The sequence below is a fragment of the Colossoma macropomum genome, unplaced genomic scaffold (assembly GCF_904425465.1).
Source record: "Colossoma macropomum unplaced genomic scaffold, Colossoma_macropomum, whole genome shotgun sequence".
Lineage (NCBI taxonomy): Eukaryota > Metazoa > Chordata > Actinopteri > Characiformes > Serrasalmidae > Colossoma > Colossoma macropomum.
In genome coordinates this window covers 22130303-22150983 of record NW_023494807.1, presented here as the reverse complement: position 1 = coordinate 22150983, position 20681 = coordinate 22130303, and the positions used below count along the sequence as shown (strand labels likewise).

The 20681-nt window shown below is 38.2% G+C and overlaps 1 protein-coding gene and 1 pseudogene across 1 annotated transcript; one reads left to right on the top strand and one right to left on the bottom strand.

Moving 5' to 3' along the window:
* The first annotated feature begins 3198 nt into the window (after window positions 1–3198).
* On the top strand, window positions 3199–11732 carry LOC118796710 (CMRF35-like molecule 1). The gene is made up of 9 exons (XM_036555763.1): window positions 3199–3281; window positions 7361–7672; window positions 7789–8097; window positions 8194–8256; window positions 8335–8380; window positions 10181–10281; window positions 10488–10540; window positions 10721–10777; window positions 11245–11732. The coding sequence occupies exons 1-9, from the start codon at window positions 3221–3223 to the stop codon at window positions 11362–11364; spliced, it is 1122 nt and encodes a 373-aa protein (XP_036411656.1). The 5' UTR covers window positions 3199–3220; the 3' UTR covers window positions 11365–11732.
* Window positions 11733–15977: 4245 nt separating this feature from the next.
* The window catches only part of LOC118796713, a 50502-nt pseudogene continuing 45798 nt past the window's right edge, over window positions 15978–20681 (bottom strand).

The following is a 20681-nucleotide window of genomic DNA, read 5'->3' as shown; positions in this document are numbered from 1 at the left end:
ATTAAAGCCTATCTTACCCAGCATTACCCAGAGCTTGAGGATGTCAGGTGGCCTGAAACTTGTGGTTTTGACAGACACTTACTTGTGGTTTTTACATCACACTTGAATGAACTCAGTGTCTGTATGCAGTCTCTGCAGACTTCCAGAGCTCATCTCTGTGGACAATGAAGTTTTGTGAGCTACGCACATCATTTGAAACATCCAAAGAAAATGCACAGTCCATTTTCATGTGTTGGACATCACTTCCAGAGGAATTTGAATATTTTTAGAAGATTGCATTGGCAATGCAGTCAGTCTTTGGGTCAACTCACCTATGTGAGCAGATCGTCTCACACTTGAAGTCCATCCTCAGTCCTTCATGAAGCAGGCTTACTGTAGACCACTCTGAGGCCTGTGTTTGGCTCAAAGTCACCTCATATGCACCGGCATCAGTCAGGCAACCAACAAGCACTGACGACAGCCACGAGAGAGGGTGTGGGGGTGCTGCCTGAGCCTACATGGTAAGAGCAACAAGTGACTGTGGGAGGAGGACGTTAGCTGTGTTAGAGTGCAAGAGAGCTCGTTGCTCTACCTCCCCATCACCTCCTCCGCTCCATGGCTTGGCCACCGGGATTGAACGTAGGGCAAAGTAAAGAGACCTTGCCGCTGGACCGGAGTCGGGCCTGCCTTTCCTGTTGGCTCTTAGGGCCATTATTGGGGCCTGGGGGACAGGAGCATGGCACAGTACCACAGATGGATCATCTTTGCAAATACAGTCAGGGACATGGATCACACTGAAATGTAAGCTTAATAAACTGATTAATTAGTTTATGTCACATACATGGTAACAATTTGTGACATGGCATACTGAGTGCTTAATCTTTGAATTTTTTTTTTTTTTTTAAACGGCATGCTGGACAAAAACCCCTGTTGTAGGAGCTGGTGTACTGTACTTACCTCTGTACATGCCACTAACACTTCTCCAGTGGAAGTAGTCAGTGGCAGTAGCACTGCTGACTAGGAGCATTTTCATAGAACATAGTTAACATAGAACATGTAGCTGTTGTCTTGCCTTCTTTCCTCCTCACAAGCGGAATGATTATACATAGTGAGCATACACTGTTCATCAGTGTAATAAGTGTAAAGCCTTCTGAATCCAGCATATAAGAAACTCTATGTCAAAGAGCTGTAATCAAAGGGGTGGGGGGAGTGAATGACATTTTCAGAAATTGCTGCTACTGCACCCTGTGGTAAACAAATAGTCCAAAGCCGATATTTTTTGTCCTACATACGTTTTTCTTTCGAATGTCATTGGATCCTCTGAACTGAGAGCATGTTAAGTAATTGAAATATGAATATTGCTACATTTATGCTACAAGCAAGCAAACGCTTGTGTATGCTGAAATGACGTCACATGAAAGTCTAATATTATACTTCATCTCTAAAACAACACCGGCTCCTCAAACTTTGGGCTACAACTGTTTAAGCAGTTAAACTCCCACATTTGACAAAGCTTGCTGGTTTTTGTTGCCAGTTGTCAGTTCACTGCACAGTAGTGTTAGCTTGCATGCAGCAATAAGCACAAAGAGTAACATAAAATATGGAGGAAGGTTGCAAGTCTTTATCTTGGAATGCCAGTTTAGTGGAATATCTTGAGAAACACTTTAGTAACCTGTTGATCTTCACTAGCACTGAAATATCATCTCTTATTCAACAGAACAAAAAGTAAGACTCACAGAGGCCTTTAGGTCACTTCCCCCCTGCAAACCTTAATTTAAACATTTAGATGCTGTCATTTCCTGGGAGTGACCCAAGAGAGATCATTTCAGTGCAAAAGAAACCACAAACCAAAAGTTATTTCCAAATGTTGTTCAAATGGCAGCTTTAAGTTCTTTCACAATAGGCATAAAATGTGATTTCTGCATGTTTCGGAGCAGGTCTGTTAGTATTCATTTAAAATATCAGAGTTTATTTCCATTCCAACATCACAATGGTAACTAAGGGGCTCAAAGAAAAAGGATGAAATCATTTTCTAACAAATATTCCTGCACAGCTGTGTTATCGGTCCCAAATCACAAACAGAGAAGATCTAAAGATACCAACACACACTGAAGTGACACTTAGGCCTCTTATACAGAAGCTACTTCTGAGTGGTAAGAGTGAAGCAGCACTGTGACGGCTGCAGCTTACACACATTAGCCATTCATACATACATTGCAGTTGTACAGCAGGCCTATACTGGAAACATTTTTTTTGCTTATTTTTTTCTTTAACGCTTTTTTTAATTTAGATCCATGTATTACGTATTATGCTAGATGTTTGCATTGGTCATACCATGCAGAGGCAGTATGTGTGTGAAGTCTTTTTTTGGTAGGTGTTATTTACATATTTCAAGCATTTTATAGCCTTTGTATAAAGCTCATTTGGATTTCAACTGAATTTGAGCTCTCTGTAAAATAAGGGGGCATAAAGAGAGGAGAAAATGAATAAACTAACAACATAGATCAGTATAACAGCAGAATAAGGAAAAATAAACTGCCTTTGCCGTTAAACTGCCTTTGCCGTTAGGTAGCTAGTTAAGCTAGTTACAGAAATGTTAGCTTCGAGAAACTCATGTTTGTTTGTCAACAAAATGACAGAATGAAAAACTATCAAACTTACATGAAGTTAATCAGGATCTCATTTTCAACCATCCAATAATGCATATTCTGTATCATTTCCTTGTGCTTTGACCCAGTAAAATCAATCAATTGAAATGATGTTGTTTAATATAATCATGTGATGCTTTATCAGCCTCATGAAACTTGTTCCAAGAAGTTGAGACACTTGCAACTGTTGCAGCTGAGTTTCAAGTTCAAATTGCAAGACACATTATGTAACTCAAGTGCAATTTAGTTTCATGTAGGTTTCAAGTGAATAAAGTTGCATGGAAGTTTCACTGTGTAAAGCCAGCCTTAGAGATAATTGGTTAACATGTCGTTAACTTACACTATTGAAAATGAGTGGTTATTAACGTCAGAGGGCAAAATACAATTAAGCAACTTATTAATTTGGTAATTAAGGATGATGTAATGGTCACTGGAAAATCTTTGAATCTGCAGGGGCTCTTCACTTTACTGATGTTTCCCCCCATACATTAGATAGAGTGAGAACTAGCAAACTAAACAGGAAGAGCACTGAAGTGGAGCTGCTTCACTCAGAGGCAGGAAGAGTATTTGTCTCTGGAGCCTCTTATAGAAACATGCACTTTTACTCACTCATGAGTTCTTTAATTCTCTTTGTGTTACTCCTCTGTATCTCAGGTAAGATCAATGCTGCATCATTCCTTTGCACTGAATTTGTGTTCTTTACACTTTCACTGCTTTAAATGCTTTAACTCATCCATGTCAGTGTGCAGGTTGATATTGACATCTTTGATGTGATTATTATAATTATATAATTTATATGAATAGGAACATTTCTGTGGAATCATTATTAAAACATTTTAATAACTGACCATCATAACATTTTGGGTGCAACGTTATCAGGTCTACTTACCATAGAGGTGCATTTTGTAGTCCTACAATTGTTCCAAAATGCAGAATCGAAATCTTTCAGGATTTTTTTTAATGATTTGCATTGTTGGGAGTGAGCTTTACACATAAAAGAAACATCAGTGCTGTGTTGTGATTAATACCACCTTTATTAGAGAAATATCAACTCGTGGTTTTAATTATATGCCAAGTTTTATTCTTTTCAAAAATTCATTACATCCAATACTGTTACAAATGGATTTACAACATTTTGAAATGAAACTTTTTGGAATCACAGATTTTACTGAATTTCTCTTCATAATCTCTTGGCTGCTCTTTACCCTGATCGTTAATGGTCAGGAACTCCACAAGACCACCACAGTATTATTTGGGTGGTGGATCATTCTTAGCACTGCCGTGACACTGCACACAGCAGTGCTGCTGGAGTTTATAAACACTGTGTCCACTTATTGTCCACTCTAATAGACACACCTACCTTGTTGGTCCATATCTGTTGCTGTACAGTTTGTGTAAGCCATTCTGTAGTCCTTCATCAGTGGTCAGTTTCTGACCCAAGGACACTATTGGTTTGATTTTTTTTTGGTTGGTGGACTCTTCTCAGCCCAGCAATGACACTGATACGTTGTGCTGTACCTAATCCACACACACACACACACACACACACACACAGACACACACACACTCCAACATGTAACTACTATGTCAGTATTACTGCAGTGCTGAGAATGATGCACCACCCAAATAATACCTGCTCTGTGAGAGTCCTGACTACTGTTAGAAATTCGGTAAGAAGCGTCAGGAGACTGGAGCTTCGACATTGACTGGAGTTTATTTCCACATACAGAGTACGGGTACAGCGTGGTCGATCAACAGTCAATCAGCACTATCAGGAGTCTAGTCTTATTCACATGCATGCAGACGATCATGCATGGGCACAGCTTGGTCGTCAATGTGTCACCAGTCCAGTCTGGTCACCAGTCCATTCTAGTCTAGCTTGGTCAGCAGTCCAGTCTGACAAGAATATTTTGGAAGGACCTTATATACATCGAAAACTAAGGGAGAGGAAGGAGGAGGAAAACGGGTTTGAGGAGAGACAAGGAGGGGTTGTAGAAGGAGAAATGAATAGAGATGTAGGGGGTAGAGATAAGGGGGCGGGGGATGTGTGATTGTTATCACCTTAAGGTCATGAGACAAAGGGTCATTTCAATACAAACAAAGGAGTGAGGGGGCAAGGTGAGAGTACGGCCAGTTTCACCTTTCTGCCATTTGTTTAAACTCTACAGTGAACATAGTTTAGACCTTGAGAAAATAACGTAAGGGAAAACAATGTATATTGAGAATATTTCTCTCGATTCCCTTTGGAGAATCATAAAACTGTATTATGACTACAAGAACAAATCATAGGTGCAATGAGGAGAAAAGAAAACTTGAATCTTGAAACTTGAACAGCTTGCTTCAACACAGTGATGTCATTGCAAGTTGAATTCCATAACAGCAGTTGCTTGGGCAGATCATCCTGGAAGTCCACTTTCAACAGCAGACACTCAGTTCTTTGTAGCTTAGGTGTGCAGTGTCAAGACGTTTGTGCCATGCTGGACAGGACATCTGCTCTCCCCACTATGTGTCCCTCAGAGGGGGCTGGTATGGTTCCACACAGTGTGTTGAAATCTTCACCTACACGAGTGGGCCCCCAATGGCCTAAAAACCATAGTTCTTTCCTGAGGCTCTGTGCTTCACCCACCCCCTCTCCAGCTGTCCCTGTATTCAATTCTGGGGTGCAGACACAACCTTACAATGGGAAACATGTATCTGTGTTTTCTTTTCTTTACATTTAATGCCTGTGTCAGCTATCAGCAGAACCTTAATATGGAGCCTCTCATCTAGATTCTAAAGACTGCCTGCCATGTTTCCTCTCCATGACTCATTGGCCTGAAACTATCATACAGATACCTTCAGTACTGACTTAGTAGCACTGTTTGGAAAAACTGCTTTTACTTACTTCTCAAAATTAGAATTCCACCATGAAAAACAAATGAACATTTTTATACCCCTGTGTGACCCAAAGGATGCGTTTGTGTCACAAGACAAAGATAGCAATGCTTCAAATGCAAGTTTTCCCCCTTTGGTCCAGACACCATCTGGAGCAACTTTTGCATCTGAATTCAGCCATGTCCAGTTCCCAGTCTGGACTGTAACTGAGTTACCAGCAGATCGTTTAGTGGTTTTTAAAATGGTAGCATACGGACTGATTTAAGACCTACTGTAGTTACATAGACCTAAAAAAGAAGGCCCAAAGTTGTTGTGAGTAACAAAACCGCATTAACCTGAGGGCTTCTATCAGGCAAAATTGAACCATTTAGTTGTCAATTTCCCTAATTACTGTAGACCAGCACAATTCAACTATTTTGCCCTAATATCCATTGCTTACAAACAAAAAATCAAAAAGTGCTTTTACATCTGGCTTAAATAACAACAGAAAGATAGTTCAACACCCAGATAAGCTGAAGCATCAGAATGATTAGTTAAAAGCAGGAGCAGACAAAACTATGACTCCTTCTACCGCCTTCATTACCAAAGACAACTGCTCTGTGACTCCCTGCATGGTTCTGATTACGAACTGCCTTATCGCTAGTAGGTTCAGAATCCTCATCAGAGGAGGAGGTTTTTCTGGATACAGCCTAGCCAACAGTGGAGCATCTTCATCCTCTGTGTAGCATGGCTGATCCGGAGGAGGGCCTACAGGTAGAGATCGGCACTGACCCTTTGACTTAGATTTACAATTGGCTGTTCAACCTTGGTCAGTGATTGCTTAGGTTTTTTACATGTTCTCTGGGCATTCATGGCAGCTACTTTATGCTTTTTACATTCGCTAGTTAGCTCTAGGATCTTTCCCTCAGCTTCCTCTAGCTTACCCTCCATGTATCTAAGCTTATACTTCCAGTGCTGCTTTATTACAAAAAGACATTCCTTAACTGAATCATGCTTAATACCATACCCCAAAGCTGTTTTGTCCATTGTGTTTTTACTCACCAAGTAGGTTTCAGTAAGCCATCTGGGTCACGGCACCAAGTTGTTAGAAATACGGCAAGAAGAGTCAGGAGACTGGAGCTTCGGCATTGACTGGAGTTTATTTCCACATACAGAGTATGGGTACAGCGTGGTCGATCAACAGTCGATCAGCACTATCAGGAGTCTAGTCTTATTCATGTGCATGTAGACAATCATGCATGGGCACAGCTTGGTCATCAATGTGTCACCAATCCAGTCTGGTCACCAGTCCATTCTAGTCTAGCCTGGTCAGCAGTCCAGTCTGACAAGAATATTTTGGAAGGACCTTATATACATCGAAAACTAAGGGAGAGGAAGGAGGAGCAAAACGAGTTTTAGGAGGGGTTGTAGAAGGAGAAATGAATAGAGATGTAGGGGGTAGAGATAAGGGTGGGGGGTGATTGTTATCACCTTAAGGTCATGAGACAAAGGGTCATTTCAATACAAACAAAGGAGTGAGGGGGCAAGGTGAGAGTACGGCCAGTTTCACCTTTCTGCCATTTGTTTAAACTCTACAGTGAACATAGTTTAGACCTTGAGAAAATAACATAAGGGAAAACAACATATATTGAGAATATTTTCTCTCACTACTGACGAACAGGGTGAAAGGGGGTTAACAAGTTATGCAGAGAAACAGATTGACTATAGTCTGTAACTGTTAAATTGCATCTATATTGTAAATGGACCTGATACATTGGAAAGTAAATGTTTAGCCATTGATTTTACTAAATAACCCTTGCATACCCCATGTTAAGAGTGTAGGACTGAGGCTGTGGTACAATTTGGCTTCTTTTCTGCAGATTCTGAGAGCCTGAAGACACTGAAGAATTTAGCTGTAAGACGTGGAGGATCTCTCAGTATTCCATGTTTTTATGATGAGAAATACAAATCAAACCGTAAATACTGGTGTAAGGGGTATTACTGGTCCTTCTGTAAAATAGTAGCTTCTACAAACAAAAGTGGAGGAACATCAGTCACCGATCATCCAACCCAGAATATGTTTACCGTGGAACTGAACAGCCTTCAAGACTCTGACTCTGGATATTATTGGTGTGCTGTGGAAATTGGTGGGAATTATGACAAGGATTATTTGTACCTGACGGTCAGTGCAGGTAAGACGTCTCTCTGTGTGAAGCAGAAAATGTTCACTGTAACTCAAAGCTTCTGAGATGTGTCGCTTATGATGTAGGACATGTTTACACCACTCATTCTCTGCCTCTTTATTCAGGTCCTGCTATGTCAGTGATAAACAGCAGAGTGAGTGGTCAGGAAGGGGGCAGTGTCAGTGTCCAGTGTCTCTACAGTGCTGAATATAAGAATATACAGAAGCAGTGGTGCAGATTTACAGACTGGAGTTGTTTCCCAGTGGGGAGGACTAACACATTCCAGAATTCAGCAGTGCTGGTCATTGACTATGGAAAAGGATCCGTCAGGGTGGAGATGAGTGGTCTGCAGAAGAGTGATGCTGGCTGGTACTGGTTCAGTGCAGGAGATGTGGGGGTTACTGTTCACCTCACTGTCACTGAAAGACCTTCAAGTAAGATCACATGTATCAGAAATACTGTTCATACCTGCAGACCATCAAGCTGTAATATTGTCCCACTCACATCAATTTATTTCTCCCTTCTAACAGCAACAACAGCTGTGACTACAGTTTCTGCCACTGAGAAAACCAGTATTAGTGAAACCACTTCAGGTCTGAACACAAACAGTGCCTTAAAATTAATCAAATCAAGAAACAGAAAGAGTGAATATGTTTATCATGTCCTTTTAGGTTCTACAGCTGTGTCCAAAAATACAGAGACAGCAACAGTAGAGCTGTAAGTAGTGACGTTCTACTTTGTGTAAGTGTTCAAAAACTTTCACACCTTAATATAGCCTGTTTTTGCTCTTTGCTTTTTGAAGAACAACTAAGCCTCCTGCAGTAACAGCTTCTGAGAATGAACATGGCACAAGCAAGAGTGGGAAGATGCAAGACAATTATGTGAAATTCAGATGAGCTGATTTTTTATTGATTTTAGATATGGTGTCCGTTCGCTGCTACAAGTCACCCTGTAAAACAATAATTTAAAAGTCAGAGGCGTCAGGCTGGATTTGGCTGGATTTGAGTTTTTCAAACCACAAGTTACGTCTTTATGTATTAACGTCAAATGCAGAGGCTGAAAAAGAAGATCTAGCTTGATGTTTAGGTCTCACATGCAGAATCAACATTATACTGATGAGAATAGTAGAAGAATAGTAGATAATTCACTCACATTCTTGGAAGACGAGTTCTTTTTGAATACCTTTTCAATGCTCTCACAATCATCTCATTCATCAGCTTTTAAAAAGGGTCTGAAACATAACCAGTGTTACAGAATGTTCTTCCATGTGTTGCGTGCAATTATACAAAATCTCTAAATCTTACTGAGAGTAGCTTGAAGTTAAACCTATGTTCCCATGCACAAAAAAACAAAACAAAACAAAAAAAAAACAACAAAAAAAAAACAAGCCCAAACCATGGTTTTTACTGATGGTTTTGGCCCGGTCATAGTCCCGATATTTGGTCTCACAGTAAACACAAACTAGGTAGAAGGCAGGATACACCCTGGACAGGCCGCCAGTCTATCACAGGGCGTCATGTAAACTCTTAAAATACACAGACACTTTATAAGCCGCTGATCCTTCTGGGCGCAGGGGGTGCTGGAGCCTATCCCAGCAGTCATTGGAAACATTCTGGTCTGGCCGCCAGTCCATCGCAGGGTGTCGTGTAAACTCTTGAAATAGATATTGAAAATTTAAGGTGAAAAATGTCTAAAAATGTATTAAATAAGGTATTAAATGTGTGGATGTCCAAAGTACAATAAGCTTGATTCAGTTTGGGTCCTTTTCTGTTCTTTGTGCTCTTTTTACTCCTTTGTCATAGACAGTCATTATTCACAACCTGCAGCAGTTAGAAGTGTTTCCAGAAGATAACAAAGCAGTTTACATTTCTGCAGTGTTGAACTGTTTTAAAGAGGAAGCTTAAACTGTGTGATATCTGCAGCTCCTGTGTTTCCACTTTTTAAACTCTTCATCCTCCATATAAACGTGGCCCTGTAAAATGTGAGCATGCTAGAGACTGTTTTCTACCACTTGTTGCGAGTGACATGCTGCTGAGGTTCTAAAAAGGTATTAAAAAATCATTGACTGTAATTTTAAAAATTGTGCAGCAACCCTGAATCTGTGTGTACAGCAAAGGTAGCTAACTCTGCTCAAAAACTCAGAATCTAACTCCAAATCCAAATAGTAATGCCAAAACACTGAAATAGGTTGTGTGTATTGCATTTTATTTGGCTCTTAAGTAAAAGGTCATCTTAGCAGTGCTCTGCAGTTTAACTCCTGTATCAGTAAAGGGTTCAACATTAAAGTAGCTGAATTCACTAATGAGAATGGCTGTCTGACACGTTTGGACATACTGCACCATGTGTCTCCATTCTGCAAGACATTTAAGTGGTGCAGTCCTGTAAGTGGTGTTACTCTATAAAAATAGCTGTACTTTCACACCTCAGTGTAGCATGTTTTTGCTCTTTGCTTTTTGCAGTAGAAGATCTGCCCCTCCTGCAGTAACAGTTTTCAATGCAAAATATCATTCATTGCAGCAATGGAAATGCCATGCTCATCTGGGCTCTACTGGCTGTAGGCCTGGGGCTGCTGCTGATTCTGGCCACCATTATAACCTGGATGTTGACAAAAAAGTGCAGTAAGTTTTCACTATCTCCCATTTTCTTACAGGTCTTTTTAGCATGCTTTTAAAATTTTGTTATTAAAAAGGACTGGATTAAAAACTAATAACACATGTCCATGTTGTGCTATCTTGTGCATTATTAATGTTGTGTTATTACACAAGTACAATTAGACAACTAATTAATTAATATTAATTAATTCATTAATATCTCCCTCTAACAGATGAAAATGAAACAGAGACCAGAGGGAGCGTCAGTAACACTGTAGTTCACACAGTCAGTATTTTTTGTGGTTCTGGTGCAGTTTTGCTCGTGGTGCAGTAGGTAGTGTTGTGCCTCTCTTGTAATTTTGAAAGCTCATTTGTTTTTAGAAAAATGAATATAATACTTTTATGGGTGCTTTTTGCTTTTCTAGTTTTGGCTTTGTGTAAAATCACATTTGTTTGTGTAAAACAGGCACCTATGACTGAAAGCCCAGTGATATACAGCTCTGTGATACATAAAAAGAAAAAGGTAAGACTTTATTTTTCACACATATCTGTATATCGGCGGTGTAGACATGGGTTGATCACAAGCCTACCCAATTAAATGCTGAAAGGATATTTATTAAGTAGCATTTTTAGGGAAATGAAATTCGATTTGTTTTCTTCTCTCAAAGCCACATTTTTTTTGGCACAAAAGCTACAATGGGCTTTGGCATCAAAGGTATGACATAAATGGTCCATGAACATTTTCATGCCTGTTATGGCAGTATTTAGCCTATGCTGATTATGTTTAGGTGTGGTTGCTCTTCTTTGTACATCTCAGCTGTCAGAGACCCCTGTTTTGTCATCACTGGGTAAAAATAGTGTCTGTGGTGAGTGGACGTGTGTTTTTTATTAAAGGTGTTGCACTGCCTAAACCACTGATGCATGCAAATGGTATTTACTGGATTACTGAAACATTAAGAGAATACGTTATTGAATAAATTATGTCCACAGCCTTCATCTGCATCGGATCATGAAAATGATGTGATCTACAGCAATGCAACCACAACAACCAAACAGAAAACTGTCAGTGAAAATACAGCCATTATCACCAGTAACAGTTCACTGTTTTAATCACTTGATAGTTTAAGTTAAGTGGGCATTAACTGGTTGAAACTTTAAGAGTTTATGAGAAAAAAATGTAGCTTTGACCTCAACCTTATTAAACATTTAGTTTAGCTGGTGAAAGAGCACTCAGGGTGGTAGGAATGAGAGATCCTCCATTATTTCTAACCCTGTCCTATTTTCCAGCTCTCTCAGGCAGTCGGAGATGATGAGGTGATCTACAGCTCTGTGGTTTCAGAGTAAGAGGTGAGAGAGTCTCAGAGTGAGTGTCAAAATACAATAGCTATGGTATGGTCTGTCATGGACTGTTATTCACATGAAGGGTTCCGTGAAAAATAAATTGTACCCCAAATGTTGTCGATTGTCGATCAATGTTTGGTGTCCCAAAAACTGCTTGGGATAGGCAAGGCAAGTTTGTTTATGTGAGCACATTATTTATATAACCAATTAAATATGCTTTACATAAATAAAAAAAAGAATGTCAAAAGGAAAAATAAAGGCAAAGTGCTTAAAAGTGAAAATCAATAAAAAATAAAAAGTAGCTTAAAAGATAATGAAACAAATAATTAAAAGGAAATGCAAAGTACATAAAAGCAGAATACAAAACTTAAAGGAACTTAAAGAGTTGGAGCTTAAGTGTTATTATTAGCTTGTTATGGGTAAAGTGCGGTAAAAATAGAGTTTTAGAGCTCAATTATAAGCCTATGAAAAGAAAAATCTTTACATTTGAGGCACATCTATGATCTTCTGGCAGTTTGTTCCAGTTGTACGCAGCATAATGTAACTTCTGTTAACTCATAGCTCGAGTGCAAAACTAAAGAAGCAAAGTTCGGACACTAAAAATGTTTTTGCCTTTCGAGCACTTTAGGGGTCATTTGAAAATTGTGTAAATTTGATTTGTCGTTTTTTCTTTTATCTGTTTTTATTACAGGTGTAAGCGAGTGTGGCCAGATCTCTTACAAAGAAGATACTGCAATGCAAGTCATCTGACAATGAAATTTGTACTATATATTAGGTTTATATATTAGATTTTTATTAGGACATTTATCATGAAAATGGTTTCATTCCAACACATTAGCTTAAGGTTTTTACTGCTTGCTGATTCACACTTTTTCTAGCTGTAAAAGGCCTTTCAGTAGTACCTGCAGGTAATCATGCATAGAAATATGCAAACTTAAAGGAATGTATTGGTGAAAAATCAAATTAACACAGTTTGTCACTCAGATGTCACCGACCAGCCAAGACAAGTTTAGTGTCCAAATGTTGCTTCTTTGGTTTAGCGCTGGAGCTACAAGTTTAATATTGCTAACAAACACTAAAAGTCAATAGTCACCCAAACTTTTTCCATAAATACATCCTCAAAATGTCTCCCAACCCTTCAAACCGCATCTATGTCTTCATTAAAGTTGTGTCAATGTGGTTTAGGACACAGAATGACTTACTGTGAGTTACAAAAATGCAGAAACCTCCTCAAGTATCTGAATGCTGTAGACATCCACTTTACAGGTGTTGTGCCAAATTCTGAATACCCTACAAAATCCGACTCCTCTTTTCATGCACACCACATGCTACATTTGTGATTCTGTTTCAATTTTTATACATAATCTTCAGGTCAAAAATTCAAGATTGACGCTCGTTTATAAAAATTGACTACTGACTTCTAGTGTTTGTTAGCAATGTTAGCCTCGTAGATCCAGTGCTAAACTAAAGAAGCAAAATTTAGGCGCCAAACATGTCTTGGCTCATTAACTACATCTATGGTCAGAGGAACATTTGCTGTCATAAGTGTTTTGTTAAGTTATTTGTTGTGACATTACATGTTTGGAGTGTATATATAATTAACAACTTTCTGAGTAGCCTACGAAGCATTTAAAAAGCTGAAGTGTTACATATAACAATTGTTCTTATTGATAAAAATACAACTTTTTATTCTAGATTATAATGTCTACAAGGAATTATTTTTTTTGTTTACATTTAATATTTTTTTTCTGTTTATAACATTTTTCTTGTTTACACTGAATATCAGATGTGAATTAAAATGATGTGAAATTTCTAAATGTGGATTAAAAGTTAAAACACCTTAAAAGTTTCAAACATCTAAATTTCAAATATCTAAACACACACACACACACACACACACACACACACACACACACACACATTTTCACACACAAGAAAAAAGCTACATCACGTTCTATGCAAAAAGTGTGTATGTGAGGTTTATGTACAAAACTGTGAGTGTGCACAATTGAGAAATGAGTCCCCGGAGACTTACAACAATCTTTATTATAGCTCCATATTAGTAAATCTTCCATTGTACATACAACATTTCAGAAATGTTTCTGAAGAAATTATGTCTGCTTTTATATAAATACAATTTGAATGACATCTTCAGTTTTTAAACAAGAATTTAGAACAAATGTGAGGACATAACAAACAAAAACATCAGATACTCTGTTTTTGTACTGTTTTCAATTTAATACAGTCCAACAGAATTTACTAATCACTGTTTTCTGTTTTTACTGGCATTTCACACACTGTCCCAACTTGTTCTGTAATTGAGTTTATATATTGAATTTGGGATGAGAGGTACCGGTGCTGTTGATAGAGGATAGTAGTGACGTGAACTGATTGTTGGGTTTGTGTGAGACTCTATAGGCTGAGTTTTGAGTGTGTAGTCAGGGTTGGAGTTTGTTCAGAGAAACCAATAAAAGCTGAAACAGTAGTTAAAACAGGAGCTCATGAAGCAAGAAGACGAAGAAATACATTCTAAACTGACATTACTGATGGACCTGTTGCTCTGCTGCCCACAACAAAAGCTCAGATACAAAAGTTGCAGAGTGTTGTAGCTTCTTAAAATCTCAACACCTCCAGGATCTCAGCATTTGTGGAATCATTCAGTTGTGTGTGAGACAGAACTGCACTGACTCTCTGAAACACAAAACAAAGCAGGAATAAATCACAACCTGTATAAGTTCACAAACTGAGGTGTCAGACTGTCAGTTTATATCTTGTGGTGATGATGACAGATTCTATAATGTGTTATCACTGCATCACCAGGGGGCTCAGACAGCAAGAGGAGTTGCACTCCTAAGACTTGGAGTGAGAAAATGGTGGGAAAAGCCGAAAAAGCAGAAGTTAAAATGACGTGTTCTCTGCTGGCAGGTGGTGGCGACATAAGCTGATCTCTTACAAAACAATCAGTGACACTTTAATTACTGTATTGTGATGCATGTAAATGATAAACAGGGCCTGTCAGCAACAGTTAGCAATAAATGAAAGGTTTTGTTGGAAACGCATCATAGACCACTTTTAAGAATTTCTATTTTTGTTATGTTATGTTGCACCTCAACTTTTATGATGTGGTAGCATTTTTTCTAACGACAATTATGTGATAACTTTATAATCTTTGATAAAAGTTTGGTAAATATTGTAATATATATTTTAACAGCACTAGTCTGCTTAGTACTGATGTGGCAATTTATATGCAAAATATGCACCATAAGTACTGAGCAATACTGATCTGTTTCGTTCTCTTCAATATTTTAAATATTGTTTTTTTACTCACTTGAGTTTCTCAGTGTCAGAACATGTAGTAAAATATAATTTACAGCTTTAACACAGTCCGAATGTTACTGAACAATCTCTACAACATTTTAAAGAACAGAATATCCCAAATACATGCTGATTTATATTTCAGCACAGATACCAGCTATAACTGTAAAAGCTGAGTGTTTTTATTACTATTTTCCTCAACTTCATTAAAGCAACAGATGTTGCCATTTTCTTTTTGTTCTTTATTATTTTTATATTTTGAAAGCTATCAGTCACACTATGTTTAACAATAATAATAATAATAATAATAATTTCATGTCTGTCTCAAATTCAAATATGCTTTACAATTCCAAATCACAGAAAACACACACACACACACACACACACACACACACACACACACACACAGCTGGCAAGAAACCTCCAAGAATAATCTGAATTTCTTTTTGTTCCTTGATTTGTTGATTAAAGAGCAGGGCTAGTGATCGTACCTGAAGAGTCCTCACTGATGCTGCTTTTCCCTCTGCCAGAAGCTGCAGTCACAGCTGTTGCTAACATATGAAATAAGAAACAAATGTTAGTGGCACAACACACACACACACACACACACACACACACACACTATATTATATATATATATATATATATATATGTGTTTACATACATACACCGATCCACCACACAAATAGTACCTGCTCTGTGAGGGTTCATGGGGTCCTGACCACTAAAGAACAAGGTAAAAGGGAGCTAACAAAGTATGCAGAGAAACAGATGAACTATAGTCTTTAACTGTTGAACTACAAAGTGCACCTATACAGTAAGTGGAGCTGATAAAATGGATAATGAGCGTAGAAACAAGGAGGTGGTCATAATGTTATGCCTGATCGGTGTGAATATATATATATATATATATATATATATATATATATAGAGAGAGAGAGAGAGAGAGAGAGAGAGAGAAGGAGAAAATATTCCAAACTGCTCTTATAGGCGTCATGAGGACAGCGCTCGAGCCTCGTGCAACAAGAGAGAGTGACCATACCAGGAGTGGTCACACTTTTCTGAGTTTCCTGACTGCTTAAAGTTGTAGTCACAGCTGTTGCTAATATAAGAAGATAACAAATAAGTTGGTGTGAGTGGAACAACATTGCAGCTTGATGATCAGCAGGTATGAACAGTATTTCTGATACATGTGATCTTACTTGAAGGTCTTTCAGTGACAGTGAGGTGAACAGTAACCTCCACATCTCCTGCACTGAACCAGTACCAGCCAGCATCACTCTTCTGCAGACCCCTTATCTCCACCCTGACGGATCCTTTTCCATAGTCACTGACCAGCACTGCTGAATTATTGGATGTATCAGTCCTCCCCCCTAGGAAACACCTCCAGTCTGTAAATCTGCACCACTTCCTCTGTTTATTCTTATATTCAGCACTGTAGAGACACTGGACACTGAAACTGCCCCCTTCCTGACCACTCAATCTGCTGTTTATCACAGACACAGCAGGATCTGAATAAAGAGGCAGAGAATGAGTGGTGTAAACTCTATCAAAGTTGACGTCTTACAAGCTTCAAGTTATAGTGAACATGTTGAGCTTCACACAGAGAAACTCCTTACCTGCACTGACCTCCAGGTACAAATAATCCTTGTCACCAGGGCTGCCATCAATTTCCACAGCACACCAATAATATCCAGAATCAGAGTCGTGGAGGCTGTTCAGTTCCACAGTAAACATATTCTGGGTTGGATGATCAGTGACTGATGTTCCTCCACTTGTGTTTGTAAAGGCTACTATGTTGCAGGAGGACCAGTAATACCCCTTACACCAGTATTTAAGGTTCGATTTGTATTTATGATCATAAAAGCATGGAATACTGAGAGATCCTCCATGTCTTACAGCTAAATTCTTCAGTGTCTTCAGACTCTCAGAATCTGCAGAAAAGAAGCCAAATAATTGAGCATTACTCTAGAACTACTTCAGAGGAAAGAAAGTAGGAAGGAGAAAAGATTATTATGTGATACAACTACAGATGGGAGTCGCCACACTGCACACTGAAATGGGCTGATAGAGTTGTGCTTGTTGCTTCTTAAGTATTTCCATTGCATGCATGACAAAAATGACAGGAATGAGCTTCCAGCTGCTTTTGTTGCATAATGATAACAATAATAATAATAAATAAAAAGATGCTTACAATTACATCAATACATAGAAAAATAAATAAATAAATAAATAACTGCACTATCTAGGTCCGTCTTTCTGGTGGAAATGTGTGATTGTACACAACATGCATAAGAACATTCTGTAATTTTGGTTGTGCTTTCAGATGAATCTGATGAGTATGTGTCATGAGTGAAAACTATTCAAAGAGAACAAAACGTGTCTTCCAACGATGTGAGTGAATGATCTACTATTGTCATCATATCTTTATCAGTATTAGCATGTTTTTATCTCTTTACTCAGTAATGCTACTTCTCTCAAATTTAAATTCTTACACAGTGTAGCTTTAAATTCTAAATCAGTAAGAAAATCATTGAATCACTAAATCAATAAACAGTAAGATTTTTTAACACAAAATTTCTCTAGATGAAGAATATATCATAACTGCAGTGTCTTAAGAAGGTACAGAAGTGTTACTTGCTATTGGCTTTATCTGTTCTTCTAGGCAACACATTTATAACAGGCAATTTCTTATAACATTACAAATGATATGATACTAAATGTTCTCCAACAGCTGAGAATCATAGTTTGCGTGAATGAAAAATGATTTTTAAAAATTACTTCCTGAATTAAATTGTCTGGTACAGAATCATGGTATCCTCAAACTGCACCACACCAGAAAGAGGTTTAAAATGCCCACCAGGAAATGATTTGATCAAATACAAGCTTTTTAGCGATTTACTCAAATTCCTCCCTCCATTATTAACCTGTTATTTTCATTAAAAATGCATTATTCATCGCAAAGTGAAGAAAATAGGTCCATTACACTGGACTAATAATAGGAACAGGAGAGATACGGATGGACGGATGGATGGATGGATGGATGGATGGATGAATGAATGAACGGATAGCACTTTGAGTGGCCACTGGTATGAAAAGTGCTCTATAAATAAAGAGTATTATTAAATTACAGTATATTTTTGCTTTTGTGACATGCTACATTAGATTAGAACAGAAATAGATGTAGACTCAATCTGAATAAAATTTAATAAGAATTTTGAGGGATGACAGTAATTGTGACACATTTGTCATTAAGAAAAATGTTTTTCACTCTCTCATTTAGTCTCTCTCTCTCTCTCTCTCTCTCTCTCTCTCTCTGTCTCTCTCTCCCCCATATAGATTTTTTGCTCATCTTTCTTTATCAGGTTGGCAGTAATTCTGGAGACTGTAAAGAAACAAGCTTATTCACACTTTAAATGGTCACTATCGGTGTGCTCGGCCTCCTGCTGGACGTATAGTGAACTGCATCAGTCATGATGACTTTCCAGCTCAGTTCAGTACTTAAAAGAAGAACTCTGTTGTTGTTGCTGTTAAAATGTTACATGTTGCTCATGTACACTTTGATTTCTCATCCTCTTTACTGTAACAGCTGGTCTACACAATTTATCTTCATTACCTCCCCAGTGAATAGTGAGCAGTGTTGGGTTAGTTAAACAGAAAAGTAATCGATTACATATCACTCACCACATCTCTCAAACTGTAATAGGATTACTTTACTTATTACAACCTGGACAAAGTAATCACACTATTCATTACTTTATTTATTAATTACATTATAACTGTATGATATGTTTAAGTATAGTATTAACTTAGAAATGTGGCTCCAGGACTGAACATTAGCTTTAGTTAGAATAGTTAAAGCAGCTGTTAAGTTAGCAAACAAGCCAGCATAAGTTGAGCGTTCTCTCTTAATTACCTCTTATTGTCATGAGTTCATTTCACAGAAAATGTTGCAATATGGTGTCTCCATGCTAAAGTGCAGGTTTGGGTACATTTAACATTTAAAAAAGAGCAAAGAAGGACAAATGGAGAGAAGAGGGCTGAGCAGCAGTAGCAGCAGCAGAACGAAGAGTTGAAAAGCTCACCTTTGAGAAAAGACCAGAAAAGTCTAGTAGCCACAGAGAGACAGATAATGAGGCAGATAAACTAAAGTAAATGTGGTGCTGTTTATTAGAGTAAAGGTCATCAGCGCACAGGCTGGAGAAATCAGACCACCTGCTGAACCTGAACTGACAATTCTCTATGTGCAGAGTAAGAAAGCTGGAGAGACACCATCACTGTATGACTTTTAATAAACTTAATATCATTACAAAACTGTTTGATAATGAAAGCTAAATAAATTATTAATGACTTAAATATATTTATTTATTCCAGCTCTTATGCCTACATCCTGCATTCCTTCCCAAAATGAAATGCCTGTTAGGGGATAGAAGTTCAAAAATGTCTCTCTTTTTTTCACTCTCAGGGTTCTCCCTCACACAGGGTGAATGATTTGTGGTTTTCCCCAAAATACAGCTGTTTAAGCACAGTGTGGATGGATTTTACCTGGTTGTGGGTTTTTGTTTGAGCTACTTTCTAAATGTGCTGCGCTGCTGAAAGAGCCTTAAAAAAACATTAATCTTATGTAACTCTTAAAAGAGCAGGTGCAGTTATTTCCCCCTGGACAGCTTTCAGACTTAGCTGGTCAGTAGTGCTAGCTGTAACTGTACAAAACATTATTTTTTATTATTTATTTTTATTATTACATTTTTACAAAAAAAATATTAATACTTATATTCGAAATACTTTCCTCAGATATCTGGAGCTTTGCAATATATGATAATTCCCCTAATGTCTGTCATTATGTTGTTGTTTTTTGTTGCTGTTGTTTTCTTTTTGTTTTATTCATGTATTTTAATCTCCTTCGGTCAGTTTGTTTGACCAAGAATCCTGTGGGTGGGATGTATTCACCCGGTTTAGCGGTCAACTGGACAGAGTCTATATCAAAATACAAAACACGCTTCTGCAATTGGTCCAACAAATCGTACAGTTTTAATCGTCCGTAAGCCGCCGTGAACACCGCTACAAAAAACTGGAAACCTTTGCAAATCAGCCTTTTGTACTGCCACTGTACCAGAGCGACATCGTCGTTGATAAAAGTAAAATAAGAAACGCGTTTATTACAAAAACAGTTCTAAAAAGTCAGAAGGTTCCGTTATTAATTCCGTGTTTGTTTGATTCGTTCTCTGTTCAAATTTCCCCCAAAGAACGTTCAGAATAAGTTTGCTAATGCTCAGATGAGCCTGGTTGAAACCAATGATTTCTATATCCAATTCCACACCTTCCTGTTGCTTAAACTTACACAAATAGTCCCTTTTTTCAGCGTCAGTGTTCACAGGAAGCCGCTGCATGACCTCAACCTTATTTTTCAGATGGAAATGGATGTATCCGGCAAAGATCCTTGGATTTTTTTGATCTCATAATCATGTTGTAAACTCCTTTTGTTCTCCTCAGTACAGTTATTGCCCTCTACTACAGGGATAGTTTTGTACAGCAACCGGACGGCGTGCGTTGGTCCACCACACAGAACGTCTCAGGTTCATTTTCTCCAAAAATCACATCTTCTTAAAGGTCTTTAGCAAGGAATTTCGGCAGGTCCTTCCTGAGTCCCGTAAATCTGAATCATCCAAAGAAAATCCATCCAAAGTCATCGCGTCCATTTCCCCCATAAAAACACCATCTTAGGTCCATCGTTAGCGTGAGAGGTAGAATCCGATTAATTCCGTTCGTCC